The 25,630-nt window shown below is 43.7% G+C and overlaps 1 protein-coding gene across 3 annotated transcripts in view; it reads left to right on the top strand.

The window, feature by feature from the left end:
• LOC115128752 (soluble lamin-associated protein of 75 kDa-like) overlaps positions 1–25,630 on the top strand; it is a 39,162-nt gene that overhangs the window by 9,137 nt on the left and 4,395 nt on the right. For all 3 annotated transcript variants that reach the window (XM_065017614.1, XM_065017612.1, XM_065017613.1), the window contains exons 2-6: positions 9,494–9,630; positions 9,755–9,854; positions 10,183–10,268; positions 17,521–17,692; positions 18,833–19,012. In XM_065017614.1, coding sequence (XP_064873686.1) covers positions 9,496–9,630; positions 9,755–9,854; positions 10,183–10,268; positions 17,521–17,692; positions 18,833–19,012 — 673 coding nt within the window. In that variant the 5' untranslated portion in view covers positions 9,494–9,495. The remainder of the gene's footprint in view (positions 1–9,493; positions 9,631–9,754; positions 9,855–10,182; positions 10,269–17,520; positions 17,693–18,832; positions 19,013–25,630) is intronic.

Here is a 25,630-nt window from a genome sequence, read left to right as displayed (position 1 = left end):
TGTGGGGGCTGTGCTTTGGCAAAGTGGGTGGGGTTATATCCTTCCTGTTTGGCTCTGTCCGGGGGTGTCCTCGGATGGGGCCACAGTGTCTCCTGACCCCCTCCTGTCTCAGCCTCCAGTATTTATGCTGCAGTAGTTTATGTGTCGGGTGGCTAGGGTCAGTTTGTTAAATCTGGAGTACTTCTCCTGTCCTATCCGGTGTCCTGTGTGAATTTAAGTGTGCTCTCTCTAATTCTCTCTCTCTCGGAGGACCTGAGCCCTAGGACCATGCCTCAGGACTACCTGACATGATGACTCCTTGCTGTCCCCAGTTCACCTGGCCGTGCTGCTGCTCCAGTTTCAACTGTTCTGCCTTAATAATAATATTATTGGACCATGCTGGTCATTTATGAACATTTGAACATCTTGGCCATGTTCTGTTATCTCCACCCGGCACAGCCAGAAGAGGACTGGCCACCCCACAGCCTGGTTCCTCTCTAGGTTTCTTCCTAGGTTTTGGCCTTTCTTTTCCTAGCCACTGTGCTTCTGCACCTGCATTGCTTGCTGTTTGGGGTTTTAGGCTGGGTTTCTGTACAGCACTTTGAGATATCAGCTGATGTACGAAGGGCTATTTAAATCAATTTGATTTGAGATTATGTAATTTATAAAGCAGCATAATACATTTTTGGGCTCACCTTGCTGTGCTCTCTTGAACATGATCAGTCCAATCAGCTACTGTAGACATAAAATGATGTCAAATCACATTCTGTGGCCAATGACCTTGAGCTTTCTTTGATGGGCACTTCTAATGTAACTCTAAGGTAACACCCAAGGGGCTAGAATGTTCTAGCTCTTCCCTTGGACTTGGCAGTGACGTAGTGTCCCCATGAGTGACAGAACACTGAGCCAATCACGGTGCAGCGCTCTATTTTCTGCTGGCTGGCCCAAACCACCACAAAAAGCACTGAGCCAGGCTGAAACACCTGCATTTTAGAGCTGCCCCACCCACAAAATACAAATTTGACGAGTCGCGGCCGGTCTACAGATATCCCCCAAACAAAAAGTCTCTGAGAATGAGTGCACAACTGGTAAATAGTCACTCATACAGGGCCTTCAGAAAGTGTTCACACCCCTTGACTTTTTCCACATTTTGTTACAAAGTGGAATTAAAAGCGATTTAATATTCACTTTGTCAACAGACTAAATTTTTTTAACACTTTATTTGATACGTTTTCAACCCCCTGAGTCAATACATGTTAGTACCAACTTTTGGCAGAAATTACAGCAGTGAGGTTTTTAGAATTTTGCAAACTTCAAGCTCTGTCAAGTTGTTGATCATTGCTAGACAACCATTTTCTTTTTAAATTAAAAAAAAAAAAAAAAAAAAAAAGTTTTTTTCAAGTTCTTGTTTTTCAACCAACAAAACACATTCCACATTCACAGATGTGACAGGCTTTAAAAAAATAAAAAGTCAAAAAATAATAATGCATTTGAAAAAATTAAAATACAATTAAAATGAATGATAAAGTCAAATAAAAGCATTTATTTTTCTTTATATATTTTCCTTGGTACCTGTATGTATATACATACATACACACACACACACACACACATACGTACTCAAAAACTAAATTAAAATAAAAACACACACACAAAAAAAAAACAACAACACTTGCAGCAGCACTATCAAGGTTCTTATCAGCTATTTCAAGCATTCGCTGAGACGATGGGCCAATAATTCGTTTTTAGGTTTTACAGTACCTTACACAAAATGTATCTGCGCATTTCCCTAGTCACCCCGTTCACTCTGTCCAGTTTGAAATATAGTTGAATAGTGGGGACCAGAGTCTATCAAACTTGGGCTGTCTCTTGTGGAGGTCATAAGTGAGCTTTTCAAGAGGAAGGAAGTCAACAATCTGGTCAATCCACATTTTAAATGTAGGGGGGGTATTAGAGGCCCACAATAGAAGAATACATTTCTTAGCAAAGTATGTAATAGTCATAAGCAAATTTTCTCTGTCAGGATCAAGAACAAAGTCCTGCTGGGCATTAAGAAGATAGATACATGGGGTCATATCAAACTGTACCTCTAGTATTTTCTGTGCAGCGGTATGTACAGATTGCCAGAATCTGGCAATCTCCCTACAGCTCCAAAATACATGCATATAGGTTCCACATTCAGAGGTACATCTTTTACAGTTAGGAGACATATCTGTTTTCATTCTATGGAGTCTCAAAGGAGTATAATAAAATTTGTACAAAAATTTGTAATTAGATTCTTTCATTTTTACACTGGTAGAGGAGCAGTATACCTTTTCGCAAACCTCCGCCCATAACTCATCACTAGGTCCTTTTCCCAGATTATTTTCAAAGGAGTAAAGGAGGAGCTTCCTTTCTCAGAAAGGAGTCTATAGATGCAAGATATTTTGCCTTTAATGGATTGTGCTGTGACAAGAAGGGTTTCAACTGAGTTCTAAACCTCCTCTTGGAGGTAAATGAGGAAATTACATGTCTAATTTGAAGATATTTAAAAAAATGGGATCTTGGCACGTCGAATTCACTGCAGAGCTCTTGAAAGGATTTCAGTGTAGTGGTTTTCTGATGAAATAGGTCTGAAAAGGTCCTGATTCCTAGAGTATGCCAAAGATTAAAGTTGGCATCCCTCAGGGCTTTTGGCAAGTCTGGGTTGCCTACTATAGGCGAGTGAGAACATATTTGGGAGGAAATGCCCAGGTATTTCTTACAGTCCCTCCACGCTAGTAGGGTGCTGTAAATCACAAAGGATTTGGCTATGTTGCCCACTTCACTAAAGTTATTAATGAATATAATTGAGCTTAAGGGCAATGAACCACAGGATTGGGCTTCTATCTGAATCCACGTTGACTCTTGTCTGTTTGTGATCCATGTTAGCATGTTGCGGATTTGGGCAGACCAGTAGTACAATTGAAGGGAGGGAAGGGCAAGGCCACCTTTAGATTCGGGTTTTGATAAAGTGGAAAACTTGATCCTAGGTTTTTTTATTGCCCCATATAAATTTGGTGATGCTTTGGTTAGTTGTTTTGAAGAAGGAAACTAGGAGATAGCATGGGAGCATCTGAAATAAGTAGTTCAGTCTAGGGAGGACGTTCATACGGATTACATTAATTCTTCCTACTAAGCTAATTGGGAGGGAGATCCAGGTTTGAAGATAATTTTCCTTAAAAAGGCTATTCAGATCTGGTGTTATGAAGATCCCGAGGTATTGAAACCCCTGTGTTTTCCATTGGAAAGGACAAAGTGTCTTCATAGAGCTGGTGAGTGTAATATTGAGAGGGCAGACAGTGGATTTGTTAAAATTGATCTTATAACCTGAGAACTTGCCATACTGGGCAATTGTGTCTAAAATGAGAGGGAGGGATTTATCAGGGTTGGATATGTAGAGCAAGACATCATCCGCGTAAAGCGAAATCTTGTGCTGCAGGCCACCTGCAGAAACACCCATAATACTTGGATTGCTCTGCCAGAGGCTCCGCCCCCAACAAGTAGAGCAGCGGGGACAGCGAGCACCCTTGTCTTGTGCCCCGCTCCAGAGGGAATCTGTCAGAGTTCAGTCCATTAGTAGTCACCATGGCATTTGGATGAGAGTATAGTGATTTGATCCATTTAATAAAATTTGGGCCCATATTGAACTTTTCTAAGACTGAAAACAGAAAGCTCCACTCCATCCTGTCAAACGCCTTCTCAGCATCCAGTGAAGCCAGCAGGACAGGGGTCTTTTGTGCGTTTACTTGATCAATAATATCAAAAGACGGCGAATGTTATCAGAAGAGTATCTGTCTCTAATAAATCCAGTTTGGTCCGCTTTTATTATTTTGGGAAGAAGAGTGTTTAGTCTTATGGCGAGCAATTTGGTAATTATTTTATAGTCGAAATCCAACAAGCTTATGGGCCGGAAGGACGAGCAGGATAGGGGTCCTTGTCCTTTTTAGCAACACTGTAATGCGAGCTGTGTGCATTGAGTCTGGGAGAACTCCGTTTTTGCAAAAATCCTCCAGCATTGGCATGAAGATAGGGCTGAGCTGGGGCCAAAAAGCTTTATAGAACTCTCTGGGGAATCCATCTGGGCCTGGGGACTTATTAGATGGCATGGAGGTAATTGCCTCCAGGATCTCCTCAGGAGTGAAGGGGGAGTTGAGATCTTCCTGGTCGGTCTCTGATAGTTTAGGTAGCGAGATTCCCTCTAGGAAAGAGTGGAGTTCTGCCTCCGTGTGTTTTCTCTCAGAGGTATATAGTTTGCAGTAAAAATCATGAAAAGTTAAATTGATCTTTTTTGGGTCATATGTGACCTCGTCCTCTGCTGTTCGGATAGCCATGATTGTACGCTCTGACTGCTCCTTTTTTAATTGGTAAGCAAGCAATCTACTGGGCCTATTGCTATACTCATGGTATTTCTGTTTAGTAAAGAAAACTTTTTTATCTCCCGAGTGTAGTCCAAATTCAGTTTGGCTTTGGCTGCTTTAAGATGACTCCAGGAAGTGCTGTCTGGGGATTGTTTATGTATTTTTTCACAGCATTCCAGCTCCCTCTCAACATCTAGCCTGTGTGCTTCCATTGCTTTTTTCTTAGAGGAAGCATATGCAATTAGATTACCTCTTAGTGTGGCTTTAGCAGCGTCCCACATTGTGGCCGGAGAAACAGGGGAATCTTTATTGTCTTGTGTGTAGTTGTCTATCCATGTAGTTACTAATGTATGGAACTCGTCATTTGATAGCATGGAGGTGTTGAATTTCCAGCTCTTTGACCTCGGGATGTTTTTGCAGAGGTCAAAGCGGAGGTGGACAAAGGCGTGATCTGAAAGTGCTATGGGTCCGATTGTACAAGTGGCTGAATTTATGAAACTCTTTGGGATAAAAATGTAATCTATACGGGAGTAGGTGTTATGGACATTAGAGTAGTATGTATAGTCCATAGATGAGCTATTATTCTCTCTCCAGATATCTATCAGCCCCATCTCTTTAGTAAGAGAGTTCAACATCTTTGCAGATCTAGGATTTGTGGTGGGGACTTGAGATGATTTGTCTAGGGTTGGGTTAAGGGTACAATTAAAATCTCCGGCCACCACACCAAAGGAGACACAATGCTCATTGAACAGGGTTATAATTTTTGACATGAAGGCAGGAGTATCTGTGTTAGGGGCGTATATGTTTAATATAGTAATTGGTTGACCATATAGTGACCCAGTTATCAAAATAAATCTCCCCTCCGGATCAGATATGTTTTTGTCTATTATGAATGGAACATTTTTATGGATAAGTATGGCTGTGCCTCTACTGTTTGATTTGAAAGATGAGAAATACACCTGTCCCACCCAAGCTCTGCGGAGTTTGGCATGTTCAGCATCACAGAGGTGTGTCTCTTGTAATAGCGCAATGTCTGCTTTTTCCTTTTTTAGAGCACATAGTATCTTTTTCCATTTTATTGCATGCCCTAGACCATGGCAGTTCCATGTCAATAGATTTAAGGTACTAGTCATCGTCATCGAGCAGTAATCGAACTTTAGTGCAAGTCATCGCTGGGTAAAAGTGGATAGTAATTACAGCTGCGTTCACATAAAAGGAAAATAAATGGTGTACATAAAATAATAATCTCTGAACACCCCAGCCGAGTTCCCAAACAACTCGACACATCCCGTTGGATCTATTATTGGTCTTTCAAAAACGAACAGTTTTTGCCTCTTCGGAGTTTTGAAGTGTCTCAAGGCTCCTTGGTGAAGAATCCTGAGCTCAGTTTGGAGAAAAATAATTTGAATAGCCCCCTGAAGATGCCTCAAGGGTCAATGGAGTATTTCTTCACAAAAAAACAGGGAAATAAAATTCTAGGCTGAAACATTTAGGCCAGCTGACAGGTCCTGGTTAAAGGAAAATAAATATAAATTGGCGTTTCCCACTGTGATGGTGTTGTTTTTCGCCTCCCTGTAAGGACTCGTTTTGTCATTGGTGAATCTCATTGGGAAACGTATGGTGATTGGGCCTCTTCGGTGGTTTTTGTCTGGCTGCTGGTGAAGGGGCCTCAGTGCTGGGTGAGCTCTCTCGAGTTCTATGGGTGATGGTGTTGTTTTTCGCCGCCTGTAGGACTCGTTCCTTGTCGGTGAATCTCAGGAAACGTATGGTGATTGGGTCGCGGTGGTTGTCTGTCGGTGAGCTCTCTCGAGTTCGCCTGTCGGTGGGCAGGTGGAGCCACTCGGGAAGTTTGTCTTGCAGGTAGCGGATCAGTGGCATGTTTCCCTCTTCTTTTTCGCCCAGATTGAATAGAACACAATTATTCCTTCGCCCCTGTTTTCCAGGTCCTCTGTTTTCTCTTCCAGATGCTCGATTTTCTTTTTTAGCATATGCTATTGTTTCCATGGCATCTGTCAATAAGTTTTCCATGGATAGGATTCGCCCCTCTGCCTTTTCCAGGCGCCCAGCGTTTATGGTTATCTTCTTGTTGATGTCAGGCAATGGCATCGTTTTCCAGGATTGTCACCTTGCCCCCTATCGCACTGAGCTGAGAGTTAATGGCATCTAATTTGGTGTTTAGTTCTGTACGTTGGGATCTCAACTCAGAGAGGATGTCTTCGACAGAGTGCGAGGTTGGCATTCGTTGTGCCTCGTGGGGGAGCGGGTTCTCTTGCTCCTGGCTAATGGCGCTAGTTTTTTCTGAAGCTAGCTTCTTCTTGGAGGCTTTTTCCGTCGCTAATACTCGAGTCCGGGTAAAAATGTCACCTGTAGTGTCGCCTTTTGTAGCCGCCATGACTTTTTCTTACTAAAGCTAAATGAGTGTGAACTTGGAATGGAGGTAAGATTAGGAATTGGAAACTACTTGTGCGGAGCTCTTAGTTCACGCGGCCATCTCGTTCAAGGGTCACGTGATCCCCCTAGACAACCATTTTCAAGACTTGCCGTAGATTTAAGTAAACACGAACTAGACCACTCAGGAACGTTCAATGTCGTCTTGGTAAGTAACGCCAGTGTATATTTGGCTTGTGTTTTAGGTTATTGTCCTGCTGGAAGGTAAATTTGTCTCCCAGTGTCTGTTGGAAACCAGACTGAACCAGGTTTTCCTTTAGGACTTTCTTTTTAACTCTAGTCCTTGCTGATGACAAGCATACCCATAACATGATGTAGTCACCATCATGCTTAAAAATATGGGGCGTGGTTTTCGGTGACATGTTGGATTTGCCCCATAATGTTTTGTATTCATGACAAAAAGTTACTGGAATATTTGTGTTCTGTTCAGGCTTCCTTCTTTTCACACAATGCACATCCAACCCGGAAGCCAGCCGCACCAATGTGTCGGAGGAAACACTGTACACATGGCGACCTGGTCAGCGCGCACTGCGCCCGGCCCGCCACAGGAGTCGCTAGCGCGCGATGAGACAAGGATATCCCCGCCGGCCAAACCCTCCCTAACCCGGACGATACTGGGCCAATTGTGCACCGCCCCATGGGCCTCCCGGTTGCGGCCGGCTGCGACAGAGCCTGGGCTCAACTGGTGGCACAGCTAGCACTGTGATGCAGTACCTTAGACCACTGCGCCATCCGGGAGGCCATTTCTACCCATCTTCTAATAGGTCCCCTTCTTTGCTAGGCATTGGAAAACCTACCTTTATTGTTGAATCTGTACTTGAAATTCATTGCTCGACTGAGGGAAATTACTGTGTTATGCAGAGATGGGGTAGTCATTCAAAAATCATGATAAACACCATTATTGTACACAGTTAGTCTCTGCCATTTCTGACTTGTTAAGCAAGAATTTTTTACTCATGAAATTATTTAGGCATGACATAACAAAGGGGTTGAATAGTTGACTCTAAATATTTTAGCTTTTTATTAAGTTGTAAAAAGTCAAGGGATGTGAACACTTTCTGAAAGCACTCAGGTCAATCAGGTGTCTGGCAGCAGTGATATTTGTTGAGTAAAAAACTGGGGGAAACAAAAACATGGAAAAACTAAATGGAATTTGTGGGGAGGGGGACCTGACTCAGGCAACAAAGTGTGTCTGAATGGGGGTTATAGTAGCCTGTTGGTTGTGACCCCTCCTTTTAGTTCTCAGTCTTCTGTCCTTTTTCTGTTGGTGTGAGGCTGACGCAGATCGGGGGTGACAGACAGTCACAGAACATCTCAGGATGGCTGGGACTACTGCCAACTCTCTGGGACAGGCGGAACCTGTGTGTGTGTAGACTTGTGTACGTGCATCCGAGAGTGTTTTCCTGTACACTAATTTGTGTGTGTCTGGTGTACGTGTGTGTCTCTGGTGTGCGTGCGCCTGTGTCTCTGGTGTGCGCGCGCCTGTGTCTCTGGTGTGCGCGCGCCTGTGTCTCTGGTGTGCGCGCGCCTGTGTCTCTGGTGTGCGCGCGCCTGTGTCTCTGGGGTGCGCGCGCCTGTGTCTCTGGGGTGTGTGTGCACGTTTGTGTGTCCGAGTTGTGACAGTGTGTGAGAGGTCAGTCTGTAAACTGGCAACAGGCCAGAGTCACAGAAGACATGACCTGGTTTTCATTAGTGCTGATGTGTGTGTGTGTGTGTGTGTGTGTGTGTCTGCTTCGGCTCACGGAACAGGCCCTGAGTCCCACTGTAAAGTCTCCTCCGGGGACGTGGTCCTTCCAGTGTCTAATAAGAAACCGGTGAACCAGCATCGGTAGAAAGCACACACACACACCCTCTCTCTTTTGCTCGTAAAACATACTGTGCAGTAATATCGAACTTATCCTGAAGGGAAAGTATTGCCTCATAACATTTAGCACAATGGACCCTGTTGTTTTCAATTTCCATATCTGATTATTTGAATGTTCTTTTGTTTGTCCCTTAATTCAATAGCTGACTATTCATCTATAACATAGTCTTGATCTCCTTCATATTAATAATTATCATGTGAGGGACCTTTCTGCAATGAGACCGTGGTGACTGTAATTTCTAAATACTATAAACAGTACGATTAATTTGCTGACAAAATGTCAGCGTTTTTCCTCCCATCCTCTTCAGTGTGCATGTGGTTGGTTGTGTAGTGGCCAGATGGAAGTAGCCTGTTCTCTCTTGGTGTCCATGTTGAGGGCTCTGTACATAGGTGTTTTATAGGTGGGGATGTTTTGTCCTTCAAGGGAGGGCAGCATTGGAAGTGTGTCACTGAAGTAAGCATTTCACTGTTAGTCTACACCCATTTCCGATGCATGTGATGAATAAAATAACAATTGTTGATTGGTAACATCAGAATAAAATGGCTTCTATTGTGCAGGCCTTGTCTGATGACTGAGCCACAGAGTTAGTATTTCAGCACTTTATACATTGTGCGACTCCATTTTCATTGATTTGGGTTTATTTTGGATATGAAGAGAAGGTGGTTTTACGTTGGGCCTAGGGGACGACAGAATACAGGTGTGAAGTTAGGCTTGTTTTAAAATAATCCGTTCCCACTGTGTTCATCAACGGGACCAGACATCATATATTTTATTTGGCATGAGTGACCCTCTGACCTGTGACTCCTGACCTTTGCCCTGTAGGGATGGAGTTCCCTGTGGACGTGTTGGATTCAGTGAGGCAAGAGGAGGTGGAGCAGGCAGCAGAGGGCTACATGACCCAGCTACGATATGTCAGCCCCGACAAGACCGAGAGCTTTACCCTGCCCAGCCACAGAAAGGTGTACACACACACACACACACACACACACACACACACACACACACACACACACACTGTTAGTTTAGTCAACTCTAACACCATGTCACACTTTCTCTCTCTCTCTCTCTCTCTCTCCCTCTCAGATCAGTATCGGTCTGTGTAACGTTGGTTTTGTTCCCATCTATGGAGGAGACCTGAAGCACAAGGTTATGGCCCTGTTCTCCCCAGATGATCAGCTCACAGGTACACACAACACTTTTACACACAACCTCAGCACAGTCTGAAAACCCATCCCGAGCCCCCCTGTCTCTATCCTTTGACACAGTCTGAAAACCCATCCCGAGCCCCCCTGTCTCTATCCTTTGACACAGTCAGTGTAAGCTGATAGTTTCCACCACATAGATACTGTAGGTGTAAGCTATTTTGTTTGAAACGACCAGCATACACACAGCCGATCCATTCAGATCTACTATAGTTTAGGTTATGGCCTGGGGGTTTATATTTCCTACAGCGTAAGTTTGGATTCTAACCATATGTCATACTCATCGAACTCTATTCTCAATGTCTCCAGCGGTAGCTCTGTACCTGGCAGGACAGTGGTGGTCAGTAGAGGACATCCTCAGAACCTCAGACCCCTCCAGAACTGGCCTGGTGAAGGTACACACACACACACTACAACACAAGATTAATGTAAAGCTAGCACATTGAAACACACAAACACACTCTGTTGAGGTAGGATCTCAGTTATGTCTGGAAAGGAAAAGCTCTGAATCTGACACAATACGAGGGGACACACAGGATTAGGCCCCCCCCCCCAAAAAAAACCTTGGTCGACCGACAATCAATTGGTCTAAATAACAAAACTCTGTTTCCTGTGCCAGACACAGCTGTAGGCTATTTGCGCAAGGGATAAGAAATCATCAGGTAGGTTTTTTTAATGATGTTTCCACTGAATCGGAGCATGACATTTTTCCCTTTCACGCTGGGTGGTTATGGAAACGGAGAACTGGAAAGATTTTTCAAACGCATTGAGGAACTATTGTTATTCTCAATGGATGTAAAACAGACTTAGTTTGCTTGCTGTTTGATGGGAAGAAAACATTACTTTGAAGCTCCACAGCTTATTAGTGGTGGTGCGTTAAACCAATTCAAAATACTATCAGATCCCCAATAAGCACATTTTATATGCAGGCCAGGTAGCCTATAGGCCTAATTCTATCCATAATTATGCGCGCGTCGTTAATTAATTGACAGGAGCGCTCCAAACAAAAGACTATGACTAAATTGACATAGGTCGTACAGTGCATTCGGAAGGTATTCAGGCCCCTTGACCTCTTCCACATTTTCTTACGTTAGTCTTATTCTAAAATGGATAACATTGTTTTTTTCCCTCATCCATGTACACACGATATCCCATAATGACAAGCCAAAAACAGGTTTTTAGAAATGTTTGCCCCAAAAAATATCAAATTTAATTAAGTATTCAGACCCTTTACTCAGTAATTTTGTAGATGCACCTTTTGGCAGTGATTACAGCCTTGAGTCTTCTTGGGTATGACACTACAAGCTAGGAACACCTGTATTTGGGGAGTTTCTCACATTCTTCTCTGCAGATCCTCTCAAGCTCTGTCAGGTTGGATGGGGAGTGTTGCTGCACAGCTATTTTCAGGTCTCTTCAGAGAGGTTTGATTGGGTTCAGGTCCGGGCTCTGGCTGGGCCACTCAATGACATTTGGAGATTTGCACCGAAGCCACTCCTGCATTGTCTTTGCTGTGTGCTTATGGTCGTTGTCTTGTTGGAAGGTGGACCTTTGCCCCAGTCTGATGTCCTGAGTGCCCTGGTGCAGGTATTCATCAAGGATCTCTTTGTACTTTGCTCAGTTCATCTTTCCCTCGATCCTGACTAGTCTCCCAGTCCCTGCCGCTGAAAACATCCCCACAGCATGATGCTGGTTTCCTCCAGATGTGAAACTGGCCATTCAGGCCAAAGAGTTCAATATTGGTTTCATCAGACCACATAATCTTGTTTCTCATGGTCTGAGTCCTTTAGGTGTCTTTTGGCAAACTCCAAGCGGGCTGTCATGTCTTTTTACTGAGGAGTGGCTTTTGTCTGGCCTCTACCATAAAGGCCTGATTGGTGGAGTGCTGCAGATGGGAGAACCTTCCAGAAGGACAACCATCTCCACAGAGTAACTCTGGAGCTCTGTCAGAGTGATCATCGGGGTCTTGATCACCTCCCTGACCAAGACCCTTCTCCCCCAATTGCTTAGTTTATCCGGACGGCCAGCTCCGAGAAGAGTCTTGGTGGTTTCAAAATTCTTCCATTTAAGAATGATGGGGGCCACTGTTTATGTGGACCTGCAATGCTGCAGAAATGTTTTTGTACCCTTATCCAGATTTATGCCTCAACAATCTCCTCTCGGAGCTCTACGGACTATTCCTTTGACCTCATGGCTTGGTTTTTGCTCTGACGTGCACTGTCAACTGTAGGACCTAACATAGACAGATGTCTTTCCAAATCATGTCCAGTCAATTGAATTTACTACAGGTGGACTCTGAGCAAGTTGAAGAAACATCTCAAGCATGATCAATGGAAACCAGATGCATCTGATTTCAATTTTGAGTCTGAGCGGTTGGAACCAAAAATCTCCAATTTGGACTCATCAGACCAAAGGACAGATTTCCACTGGTCTAATTTCCATTGCTCGTTTCTTGGCTCAAGCAAGTCTCTTATTATTGGTTCCTTTTTAGTCAAGGTTTCTTTGCAGAAATTCGACCATGAAGGCTTGATTCACGTCTCCTCTGAACAGTTTGTTGAAATGTGTCTGTTACTTGAACTCTGCATTTATTTGGGAAGCAATCTGAGGTGCAGTGACCGTTTTAACAAGGCACAGTTTTAATTGAAATGCATTCTAGGTGACTACCTCATGAGGCTGATTGAGAGAATGCAAATACTGTGTAAAGCTGTCAAGACAAAGGTTGGCTACTTTGAAGAATCTAAAATATATATTTTTAATTTGTTTAACCCTTTTTTTGGTTACTACGTGAATCCATATGCGTTATTTCATATTTTTGATGTCTTCACTATTATTCTACAATGTAGAAAATAGTAAAAATAAAGAAATACCCTTGAATGAGTAGGTGTCCAAACTTTTGACTGGTAGTGTGTGTACAGTTGAAGTCGGAAGTTTACATACACCTAGGAGTCATTAAAACTCGTTTTTCAACCACTCCACAAATTTCTTGTTAACAAACTATAGTTTTGGCAAGTCGGTTAGGACATCTACTTTGTGCATGACACAAGTAATTTTCCCAACAATTGTTTACAGACAGATTATTTCACTTAATAATTCACTATTACATTTCAAGTAGGTCAGAAGTGTACATGCACTAAGTTGACTTGTGCCTTTAAACAGCTTGGAAAATTCCAGAAAATGATGTCATGGCTTTAGTAGCTTGTGATAGGCTAATTGACATCATTTGAGTCAATTGGAGGTGTACCTGTGGATGTATTTCAAGGCCTACCTTCAAACTTTGCTTAACATCATGGGAAAAATCTGAAGAAATCAGCCAAGACCTCAGAAAATAAAATGTAGACCTCTACAAGTCTGATTCATCCCTGGGAGCGATTTCCAAATGCCTGAAAGTACCACGTTCATTTGTACAAAAAATAATACGCAAGTATAAACACCATGGGACCACGCAGCCATCATACCGCTTAGGAAGGAGACGTGTTCTGTCTCCTAGAGATGAACGTTATTTTTCGGTGCGAAAAGTGAAAATCAATCCCAGAACATCAGCAAAGGACCTTGAGAAGATGCTGGAGGAAACTGGTACAAAAGTATCTATATCCACAGTAAAACGAGTCCTATATGGACATAACCTGAAAGGCCGCTCAGCAAGGAAGAAGCCACTGCGCCAAAACCACCATTAAAAAAAGCCAGACTATGGTTTGCAACTGCACATGGGGACAAAGATCGTACTTTTTGGAGAAATGTCCTCTGGTCTGATGAAACAAAAACAGAACTGTTTGGCCATAATGAACATCGTTATGTTTGGAGGAAAAAGGGGGAGGCTTGCAAGCCGAATAACACCATCCCAACTGTGAAGCACGGTAGTGGCAGCATCATGTTGTGGGGGTGCTTTGCTGCAGGAGGGACTGGTGCACTTCACAAAATAGATGGCATTATGAGGGAGGAAAATTGTGTGTGGATATATTGAAGTAACATCTCAAGACATCAGTCAGGTAGTTAAAGCTTGGTCGCAAATGGGTCTTCCAAATGGACAATGACCCCAAGCCCTGACCTCAATCCTATAGAACATTTGTGGGCAGAACTGAAAAGGCTTGTGCGAGCAAGGAGGCTGACAAACCTGACTCCATTACACCAGCTCAATCAGTAGGAACGGGCCAAAATTCACCCAACTTATTGTAGGAAGCTTGTGGAAGGCTACCTGAAACATTTGACACAATTTAAAGGCAATGCTAGCAAATACTAATTGAGTGTATGTACACTTATTACCCTCTGGGAATGTGATGAAAGAAATAAAAGCTGAAATGAAATCATTCTCTACTATTATTCTGACATTTCACATTCTTAAAATAATGTGGTGATCCTAACTAACAAAGACAAGGAATTTGTACTAGGATTAAATGTCAGGAATTGTGAAACTTAGTTGAAATGTATTTGGCTAAGGTGTATGTAAACTTCTGACTTCAACTGTATGTATGTATGTATATATATATATATATATATATATATATATATATACACACACAGTTGAAGTCAGAACTTTACATACACCTTAGCCAAATACATTTCAACTAAGTTTCACAATTCCTGGCATATATATACGCTACTGCTCAAAAATAATCAGTTGACCTACAGCCTATCAATCAAACAATCGACCAGTCAAATACAGTCGTGGCCAAAAGTTTTGAGAATTACACACATTAATTTCCACAAAGTTTGCTGCTTCGGTGTCTTTAGATATTTTTGTCTGATGTTACTATGGAATACTGAAGTATAATTATAATAAGCATTTCATAAGTGACAAAGGCTTTTATTGACAGTTACATGAAGTTGATGCAAAGAGTCAATATTTGCAGTGTTGACCCTTTTTCCCCCCCCAAGACCTCTGCAATCCGCCCTGGCATGCTGTCAATTAACTTCTGGGCCACATCCTGACTGATGGCAGCCCATTCTTGCATTATCAATGCTTGGAGTTTGTCAGAATTTGTGGGTTTATATTTGTCCTCCCACCTCTTGAGGATTGACCAAGTTCTCAATGAGATTAAGGTCTGTTGAGTTTCCTAGCCATGGACCCAAAATATTGATGTTTTGTTCCCCAAGCCACTTAGTTATCACTTTTGCCTTAAGACAAGGTGCTCCATCATGCTGGAAAAGGCATTGTTCGTCACCAAACTGTTCCTGGATGGTTGTGAGAAGTTGCTCTCGGAGGATGTGTTGGTACAATTCTTTGTTCATGGCTGTGTTCTTAAGCAAAATTGTGAGTGAGCCCACTCCCTTGGCTGAGAAGCAACCCCACACATGAATGGTCTCAGGATGTTTTACTGTTGGCATGACACAGGACTGATGGTAGCACTCACCTTGTCTTCTCTGGACAAGCTATTTTCCGGATGCCGCAAACAATCGGAAAGGGGATTCATCAGAGAAAATGACTTTTCCCCAGTCCTCAGCAGTCCAATCCCTGTACCTTTTGCAGAATATCAGTCTGTCCCTGATATTTTTCCTGGAGAGAAGTGGCTTTTTTGCTGCCCTTCTTGACACCAGGCCATCCTCCAAAAGTCTTCGACTCACTGTGCGTGCAGATGCACTCACACCTGCCTGCTGCCATTCCTGAGCAAGCCCTGTACTGGTGGTGCCCCAATCCTGAATCAACTTTCGGAGACTGTCCTGGCGCTTGCTGGACTTTTGTGGTCCCCCCAAAGAATTGAACCACTCTCCTTGAAGTTCTTGATGATAAATGGTTGACTTGGGTGCAATCTTACTGGCATCAATATCCTTGCCTGTGAAGCCCTTTTTCTGCAAAGCTATGATGACTGCACATGTTTCCTTGCAGGTAACCATGGTTGACAGAGGAACTAGAATGATTCCAAGCACCGCTCTCCTTTTGAAGCTTCCAGTCCGTTATTCGAACTCAATCAGCATGACAGTGATCTCCAGCCTTGTTCTCGTCAACACTCACACCTGTGTTAACGACATGTCAGCTGGTCCTTTTGTGGCAGGGCAGAAATGCAGTGGAAATGTTTTGGGGGGATTCAGTTCATTTAAATGGCAAAGAGGGACTTTGTGGAGTATATGCAAATTGCCATCATACAAACTGAGGCAGCAGACTTTGAAAATTAATATTTGTGTCATTCTCAAAGCTTTTGGCCACGACTATACTTGGGTTCAGCCCTACACAGGATACTACAACAACATGATGGATGACACACACACATTACCCTTGACATGTTTATCTACCCCATCAGATGCATAATAATGTTGTTTTGGACAGAATGCCAAGCACTGCATTTCTGGTGTGTTTGTGTAGAGGACCGAGCACAAAGACACCAGTCAGAACAAACTCATGGCTCGCTGCCTGGCTTTACCCTGCAACTTGTTATGATTAGCATGGAACAATGGAGAAACACTGTGTGTGTGTGTGTGTGTGTGTGTGTGTGTGTGCGCACACACTAGGGTTGGGCAAAATCAACTGTTCTAGCGTGATTCTATACTTATAAAATTGCCCCTTAGACAATGTGGCCAGACCATTTTTTTTTTTTTTTACTAAAAACATTTGACAAATTCTTGTAATATATGAGAAATACTCATAACTATCTCGTCTCTTATGATATTTCAGTAGGATTAGTCTGCTTTTGGCCGTTTTGGTGTCATAACGGCACAGAGGATTTTCTTGTCTCATAAAAGCCTAAGCTTTGCTCAACTGTAAGGTTTGTTCGAACTACTCGTTTTTTTCTTCTTCTATCTTGCTCGTTATTACCTCGGGCCTACCATGTTAAAGGTCATTCAAAAACAACCAAACTTTTAGACTATTTTAAATTCTGTTAGATTAACGTAATTGTTTAATCAGGAAATAGATTGGAGAAATCCAGGGTGCATAACCTGAAAGAAGCTTGATATGTCAAGTCATCCTCCTATCAAATGGAGAGAAAAGAGGAAGGTAGGCTTCAATAACAATTAGACTGTGTGTGTCTGCTATAAAAAAATTACATAATGTCTTTGGCTTTTAGGCCCAGAAACTCCGATTAGTCAAGGGAGAAAAAAAAAAAAATCCTGACTTGACATTTTACTCCGCATCGGTGAATCTCTGTCTACATTGTTCGTGTGCATTCTGTAAATGGTTTATTATATATATATATTTAAATGTTATGCTGGCTATTGCAAAGGAATAGGCCTCTCAACATGGCCCTGCTGTGCACTGCCCAACTCTGCTATTTAGTTAGTTGCCAGTCAAGTTCAAATAGCCTAGCCTATCTATATCTATGTCACATCACGATGTCGTCACCGTCGACGATGCCTGTCAATCATCCTCGATAGACGATGCTGTCTTAACCCTAAGAGAGAGAGACACACACATTTGAAACTAGGAGCAGTACACTGTTCAGGGCCATGATTTAAACCCTACAGTTAAGTTATTTCTATGTTTACAAGAGGTTAGCAGAGCTACAGAGCAGTAAATGCTGTCACAACCATTTTAGTGGGAGGTGAAATGCGATGTACTGAACCAAGTCCTTTCTGAATCTTGTCCTACTACAGTGTATGTAGATTGAGTAGTGAGGATTGTGCATTGTTGCTGTTGAAAACTCCTGGGGAGAGGTGTGTGTGTGTGTGTGTGTGCTACCTTTTTTTGTTAAGTGTCATTCTGTCTCTCTGTCCCCACCCCAGGTGAGGAGTCTTGGTGAGCGGCTCGTCCTGTACATTCTGAACCGTATCGTGTACCGCGTGGGTGAGATGGACAAACCTGAGGTGCCCTTCCTGTGCCACGGCCAGCACGACTTCGCCAAGCTCCTCTGGAAGGACGGAAACGCTGTCGGGTTCTACTCAGTCAAACCCAAAGGTCTCTGTCTGGTCAAACGGTCAAGTTTTTGTTTAAACCAAAACCGCTCTTATTTGATCGGTGACGTTAGTGGAGACTGGACAGTATCCCCAACTTACACAAGGCTATGCGTTAGCTTCAACCTCCTGAAGATGATTTCTGTAATGGCCAAGATATAGACTTTATACTATACCAGAAATATAGTTGCTCAAAGTTTACATTGTTCTGTTTTTTTATTTTTATAAGTCAGAACCCATCACAATGTTCAGTATTATTGGTACAAAGTATCGTTCCCTGTGTTTTAAACTGTTTTTAGTGTTGCTCAATGAAGACACAGGACCACTGCAGAGCAGGACATTGTAGTACAACCGATGAGCTGGAATGAATTTGTCCAACGTTTTCATTAGATCCACATTGAGACGGGCAGATCGCCAGAAGATGTTTTTCCACTTTTGTTTGACTTTAATGTTCTCTAATCGGAGAAGTGTTCCAGCAATGTATTAAGAATCCAGACTTCACTTTACTGACTTTATTGTCCCCATGGGGACATTTTGTTGCAGTACACGTTTTAAATACAAAACAAATTTGTTAACACAACTTCCATAACAGTTACATACCAATAAAAAGAGACTAGCCTGCTGGCCTTCCTGGGTCGATAGGAACATTTAGCCCAAGCTATTTAGGAGGTATATCACACCTGGCACAAATTATTTAGTTCTGTTTTTTTCTGCCAAGGGGAGGAGTTCAAAGTTCGGGTACATGTGGTGGCTTGGGTCTAAAATGATTTTGTGAGCCTTGCGGAGGGCCCTGACCTTAAAAATCTCATCCAGGCCTGTCTGTTTGACTCCAAGTACCTTGCGTGCGTGCTGTGGTGACAATCCTTCTCAACATATTTCTCTGGCTGACAGTGGCATTGCCAAACCAACAAACGATACAAAAAGTTAAAATACTCTCAATAAAACATTTCTAAAACCGTGTCAGTACATTAGTCAACATTAAAAGATCCCAGCTTTTTGAGCAAGTACAGACTTCAGTTTTGATCTCTTGCAATGTCTCGTTTGATTATCCTGTGTTTTATGACAGTCAATAATGTATCAATCAATTATAGCATACCTTACAGACATGAACTAACAGTAAATCGCTCTACCTCTCACTCTCCAGACAGCTTGTGTAATAACTTTGTGACCCAGCGCTACCAGCTTCCTGTCATGGACACCATATTTGTCAGGAAGTGTCACCGTGGAAACGGCCATGGCCTGCAGATGCTGGAGGACTTTGTGGACTCTTTCAAAGACAACCAGCTTGGCCTGAAGTACCCTCTCTCTCTAACCATGTATAAAGGTAGGTAGTAGTAGTAGTACTCTCTTTCTCTAACCGTCTATAAAGGGTCGTAGTAGTCTCTTTCTATAACCAGGTTCACAGGGTGGTGGTAGTAGTCTCTCTCTAAACGGGTATAAAGGGTGGTGGTAGTAGTCTCTCTCTAAACAGGTATAAAGGGTGGTGGTAGTAGTCTCTCTAAACAGGTACACAGGGTGGTGGTAGTAGTCTCTCTCTAAACGGGTATAAAGGGTGGTGGTAGTAGTCTCTCTAAACAGGTACACAGGGTGGTGGTAGTAGTCTCTCTCTAAACGGGTATAAAGGGTGGTGGTAGTAGTCTCTCTCTAAACGGGTATAAAGGGTGGTGGTAGTAGTCTCTCTAAACAGGTACACAGGGTGGTGGTAGTAGTCTCTCTCTAAACAGTTACACAGGGTGGTGGTAGTAGTCTCTCTCTAAACGGGTATAAAGGGTGGTGGTAGTAGACTCTCTCTAAACGGGTATAAAGGGTGGTGGTAGTAGTCTCTCTAAACAGGTATAATGGGGGGTAGTGGTAGTCCCTCTCTAAACCGGTATAAAGGGTGGTGGTAGTAGTCTCTCTCTAAACAGGTATAATGGGGGGTAGTGGTAGTCCCTCTCTAAACCGGTATAAAGGGTGGTGGTAGTAGTCTCTCTCTAAACAGGTATAATGGGGGGTAGTGGTAGTCTCTCTCTAACCAGGTATAAAGGGTGGTGGTAGTAGTCTCTCTCTAACCAGGTATAAAGGGTGGTGGTAGTAGTCTCTCTAAACAGGTTCACAGGGTGGTGGTAGTAGTCTCTCTCTAAACAGGTTCACAGGGTGGTGGTAGTAGTCTCTCTCTAAACAGGTATAAAGGGTGGTGGTAGTAGTCCCTCTAAACAGGTTCACAGGGTGGTGGTAGTAGTCTCTCTCTAAACAGGTATAAAGGGTGGTGGTAGTAGTCTCTCTCTAAACAGGTAGAAAGGGTGGTGGTAGTAGTCTCTCTCTAAACAGGTATACAGGGTGGTGGTAGTAGTCTCTCTCTAAACAGGTATACAGGGTGGTGGTAGTAGTCTCTCTCTAAACAGGTCTAAAGGGTGGTGGTAGTAATCTCTCTCTAAACAGGTCTAAAGGGTGGTGGTGGTAGTAGTCTCTCTCTAAACAGGTACACAGGGTGGTGGTGGTAGTAGTCTCTCTCTAAACAGGTATAAAGGGTGGTGGTGGTAGTAGTTTCTCTCTAAACAGGTTCACAGGGTGGTGGTAGTAGTAGTCTCTCTCTAAACCGGTATAAAGGGTGGTGGTAGTAGTCTCTCTCTAAACAGGTATACAGGGTGGTGGTAGTAGTCTCTCTCTAAACAGGTATAAAGGGTGGTGGTAGTAGTCTCTCTAAACAGGTTCACAGGGTGGTGGTAGTAGTCTCTCTAAACAGGTATACAGGGTGGTGGTAGTAGTCTCTCTCTAAACAGGTATACAGGGTGGTGGTAGTAGTCTCTCTCTAAACAGGTTCACAGGGTGGTGGTAGTCGTCTCTCTCTAAACAGGTATAAATGGTGGTGGTAGTAGTCTCTCTCTAAACAGGTATACAGGGTGGTGGTAGTAGTCTCTAAACAGGTATAAAGGGTGGTGGTAGTAGTCTCTCTCTAAACAGGTTCACAGGGTGGTGGTAGTAGTCTCTCTCTAAACAGGTATACAGGGTGGTGGTAGTAGTCTCTCTCTAAACAGGTCTAAAGGGTGGTGGTGGTAGTAGTCTCTCTCTAAACAGGTACACAGGGTGGTGGTGGTAGTAGTCTCTCTCTAAACAGGTATAAAGGGTGGTGGTGGTAGTAGTTTCTCTCTAAACAGGTACACAGGGTGGTGGTAGTAGTCCCTCTCTAAACAGGTATAAAGGGTGGTGGTAGTAGTCCCTCTCTAAACAGGTTCACAGGGTGGTGGTAGTAGTCTCTCTCTAAACAGGTTCACAGGGTGGTGGTAGTAGTCTCTCTCTAAACAGGTTCACAGGGTGGTGGTAGTAGTCTCTCTCTAAACCGGTATAAAGGGTGGTGGTAGTAGTCTCTCTCTAAACAGGTATAAAGGGTGGTAGTAGTAGTCTCTCTAAACAGGTTCACAGGGTGGTGGTAGTAGTCTCTCTCTAAACAGGTTCACAGGGTGGTGGTAGTCGTCTCTCTCTAAACAGGTTCACAGGGTGGTGGTAGTAGTCTCTCTAAACAGGTTCACAGGGTGGTGGTAGTAGTCTCTCTCTAAACAGGTATAAAGGGTGGTGGTAGTAGTCTCTCTAAACAGGTATAAAGGGTGGTGGTAGTAGTCTCTCTCTAAACGGGTATAAAGGGTGGTGGTAGTAGTCTCTCTCTAACCAGGTATAAAGGGTGGTGGTAGTAGTCTCTCTAAACAGGTACACAGGGTGGTGGTAGTAGTCTCTCTCTAAACAGGTACACAGGGTGGTGGTAGTAGTCTCTCTCTAAACGGGTATAAAGGGTGGTGGTAGTAGTCTCTCTCTAAACGGGTATAAAGGGTGGTGGTAGTAGACTCTCTAAACGGGTATAAAGGGTGGTGGTAGTAGTCTCTCTCTAAACAGGTATAATGGGGGGTAGTGGTAGTCCCTCTCTAAACCGGTATAAAGGGTGGTGGTAGTAGTCTCTCTCTAAACAGGTATAAAGGGTGGTGGTAGTAGTCTCTCTCTAACCAGGTATAAAGGGTGGTGGTAGTAGTCTCTCTCTAACCAGGTATAAAGGGTGGTGGTAGTAGTCTCTCTAAACAGGTACACAGGGTGGTGGTAGTAGTCTCTCTAAACAGGTATAATGGGGGGTAGTGGTAGTCCCTCTCTAAACCGGTATAAAGGGTGGTGGTAGTAGTCTCTCTCTAAACAGGTATAAAGGGTGGTGGTAGTAGTCTCTCTCTAACCAGGTATAAAGGGTGGTGGTATTAGTCTCTCTCTAACCAGGTATAAAGGGTGGTGGTAGGAGTCTCTCTAAACAGGTATAAAGGGTGGTGGTAGTAGTAGTCTCTCTAAACCGGTATAAAGGGGGGTAGTGGTAGTCTCTCTCTAAACAGGTATAAAGGGTGATGGTAGTAGTCCCTCTCTAAACCGGTATAAAGGGGGGTAGTGGTAGTCTCTCTCTAAACAGGTATAAAGGGTGGTGGTAGTAGTCTCTCTCTAAACAGGTATAAAGGGGGGTGGTAGTAGTCCCTCTCTAAACAGGTATAAAGGGTGGTGGTAGTAGTCCCTCTCTAAACAGGTATAAAGGGGGGTGGTAGTAGTAGTCTCTCTAAACCGGTATAAAGGGTGATGGTAGTAGTCTCTCTCTAAACAGGTTCACAGGGTGGTGGTAGTAGTCTCTCTCTAAACAGGTACACAGGGTGGTGGTAGTAGTCTCTCTAAACAGGTACACAGGGTGGTGGTAGTAGTCTCTCTCTAAACAGGTATAAAGGGTGGTGGTAGTCGTCTCTCTCTAAACAGGTACACAGGGTGGATGTACTAGTCTCTCTCTAAACAGGTATAAAGGGTGGTGGTAGTAGTCTCTCTCTAAACAGGTATAAAGGGTGGTGGTAGTAGTCTCTCTCTAAACAGGTACACAGGGTGGTGGTAGTAGTCTCTAAACAGGTTCACAGGGTGGTGGTAGTAGTCTCTCTCTAAACAGGTATAAAGGGTGGTGGTAGTAGTCTCTCTCTAAACAGGTATAAAGGGTGGTGGTAGTAGTCTCTCTCTAAACGGGTATAAAGGGTGATGGTAGTAGTCCCTCTCTAAACCGGTATAAAGGGGGGTAGTGGTAGTCTCTCTCTAAACAGGTATAAAGGGTGGTGGTAGTAGTAGTCTCTCTAAACCGGTATAAAGGGGGGTAGTGGTAGTCTCTCTCTAAACAGGTATAAAGGGTGATGGTAGTAGTCCCTCTCTAAACCGGTATAAAGGGGGGTAGTGGTAGTCTCTCTCTAAACAGGTATAAAGGGTGGTGGTAGTAGTCTCTCTCTAAACAGGTATAAAGGGGGGTGGTAGTAGTCCCTCTCTAAACAGGTATAAAGGGTGGTGGTAGTAGTCCCTCTCTAAACAGGTATAAAGGGGGGTGGTAGTAGTAGTCTCTCTAAACCGGTATAAAGGGTGATGGTAGTAGTCTCTCTCTAAACAGGTTCACAGGGTGGTGGTAGTCGTCTCTCTCTAAACAGGTACACAGGGTGGTGGTAGTAGTCTCTCTAAACAGGTACACAGGGTGGTGGTAGTAGTCTCTCTCTAAACAGGTATAAAGGGTGGTGGTAGTCGTCTCTCTCTAAACAGGTACACAGGGTGGATGTACTAGTCTCTCTCTAAACAGGTATAAAGGGTGGTGGTAGTAGTCTCTCTCTAAACAGGTATAAAGGGTGGTGGTAGTAGTCTCTCTCTAAACAGGTACACAGGGTGGTGGTAGTAGTCTCTAAACAGGTTCACAGGGTGGTGGTAGTAGTCTCTCTCTAAACAGGTATAAAGGGTGGTGGTAGTAGTCTCTCTCTAAACAGGTATAAAGGGTGGTGGTAGTAGTCTCTCTCTAAACGGGTATAAAGGGTGATGGTAGTAGTCCCTCTCTAAACCGGTATAAAGGGGGGTAGTGGTAGTCTCTCTCTAAACAGGTATAAAGGGTGGTGGTAGTAGTCCCTCTCTAAACAGGTATAAAGGGTGGTGGTAGTAGTCTCTCTAAACAGGTTCACAGGGTGGTGGTAGTCGTCTCTCTCTAAACAGGTATAAAGGGTGGTGGTAGTAGTCTCTCTAAACAGGTTCACAGGGTGGTGGTAGTCGTCTCTAAACAGGTATAAAGGGTGGTGGTAGTCGTCTCTCTCTAAACAGGTACACAGGGTGGTGGTAGTAGTCTCTCTAAACAGGTACACAGGGTGGATGTACTAGTCTCTCTCTAAACAGGTATAAAGGGTGGTGGTAGTAGTCTCTCTCTAAACAGGTATAAAGGGTGGTGGTAGTAGTCTCTCTCTAAACAGGTATAAAGGGCGGTGGTAGTAGTCTCTCTAAACAGGTATAAAGGGTGGTGGTAGTAGTCTCTCTCTCTAAACAGGTACACAGGGTGGTGGTAGTAGTCACTAAACAGGTTCACAGGGTGGTGGTAGTAGTCTCTCTCTAAACAGGTATAAAGGGTGGTGGTAGTAGTCTCTCTCTAAACAGGTATACAGGGTGGTAGTAGTAGTCTCTCTCTAAACAGGTATACAGGGTGGTGGTAGTAGTCTCTCTAAACAGGTTCACAGGGTGGTGGTAGTAGTCTCTCTCTAAACAGGTATAACTGGTGGTAGTAGTAGTCTCTCTAACCAGGTATAAAGGGTGGTGGTAGTAGTCTCTCTAAACAGGTTCACAGGGTGGTGGTAGTAGTCTCTCTCTAAACAGGTATAAAGGGTGGTGGTAGTAGTCTCTCTCTAAACAGGTATAAAGGGTGGTGGTAGTAGTCTCTCTCTAAACAGGTATAAAGGGTGGTGGTAGTAGTCCCTCTCTAAACAGGTATAAAGGGTGGTGGTAGTAGTCCCTCTCTAAACAGGTATAAAGGGTGGTGGTAGTAGTCCCTCTCTAAACAGGTATAAAGGGTGGTGGTAGTAGTCCCTCTCTAAAGCGGTATAAAGGGGGGTAGTGGTAGTCTCTCTCTAAACAGGTATAAAGGGTGGTGGTAGTAGTCTCTCTCTAAACAGGTATAAAGGGGGGTGGTAGTAGTCCCTCTCTAAACAGGTATAAAGGGGGGTAGTGGTAGTCTCTCTCTAAACAGGTATAAAGGGTGATGGTAGTAGTCCCTCTCTAAACCGGTATAAAGGGGGGTAGTGGTAGTCTCTCTAAACAGGTATAAAGGGTGGTGGTAGTAGTCTCTCTCTAAACAGGTATAAAGGGGGTGGTAGTAGTCCCTCTCTAAACAGGTATAAAGGGTGGTGGTAGTAGTCCCTCTCTAAACAGGTATAAAGGGGGGTGGTAGTAGTAGTCTCTAAACCGGTATAAAGGGTGATGGTAGTAGTCTCTCTCTAAACAGGTACACAGGGTGGTGGTAGTAATCCCTCTCTAAACAGGTACACAGGATGGTGGTAGTAGTCTCTCTAAACAGGTATAAAGGGGGTGGTGGTAGTCTCTCTAAACAGGTATAAAGGGGGTGGTGGTAGTCTCTCTCTAAACAGGTATAAAGGGGGTGGTGGTAGTCTCTCTCTAAACCGGTATAAAGGGGTAGTGGTAGTCTCTCTCTAAACAGGTATAAAGGGTGGTGGTAGTAGTCCCTCTCTAAACAGGTATAAAGGGTGGTGGTAGTAGTCCCTCTCTAAACAGGTATAAAGGGTGGTGGTAGTAGTCCCTCTCTAAAGCGGTATAAAGGGGGTAGTGGTAGTCTCTCTCTAAACAGGTATAAAGGGTGGTGGTAGTAGTCTCTCTCTAAACAGGTATAAAGGGGGGTGGTAGTAGTCCCTCTCTAAACAGGTATAAAGGGGGGTAGTGGTAGTCTCTCTCTAAACAGGTATAAAGGGTGATGGTAGTAGTCCCTCTCTAAACCGGTATAAAGGGGGGTAGTGGTAGTCTCTCTAAACAGGTATAAAGGGTGGTGGTAGTAGTCTCTCTCTAAACAGGTATAAAGGGGGGTGGTAGTAGTCCCTCTCTAAACAGGTATAAAGGGTGGTGGTAGTAGTCCCTCTCTAAACAGGTATAAAGGGGGGTGGTA

The sequence above is a fragment of the Oncorhynchus nerka genome, linkage group LG4, assembly GCF_034236695.1.
Source record: "Oncorhynchus nerka isolate Pitt River linkage group LG4, Oner_Uvic_2.0, whole genome shotgun sequence".
Classification (NCBI taxonomy): domain Eukaryota; kingdom Metazoa; phylum Chordata; class Actinopteri; order Salmoniformes; family Salmonidae; genus Oncorhynchus; species Oncorhynchus nerka.
The sequence above is the reverse complement of the archived record's forward strand: the minus strand, read 5'-3'. Positions and strand labels throughout refer to the sequence as shown.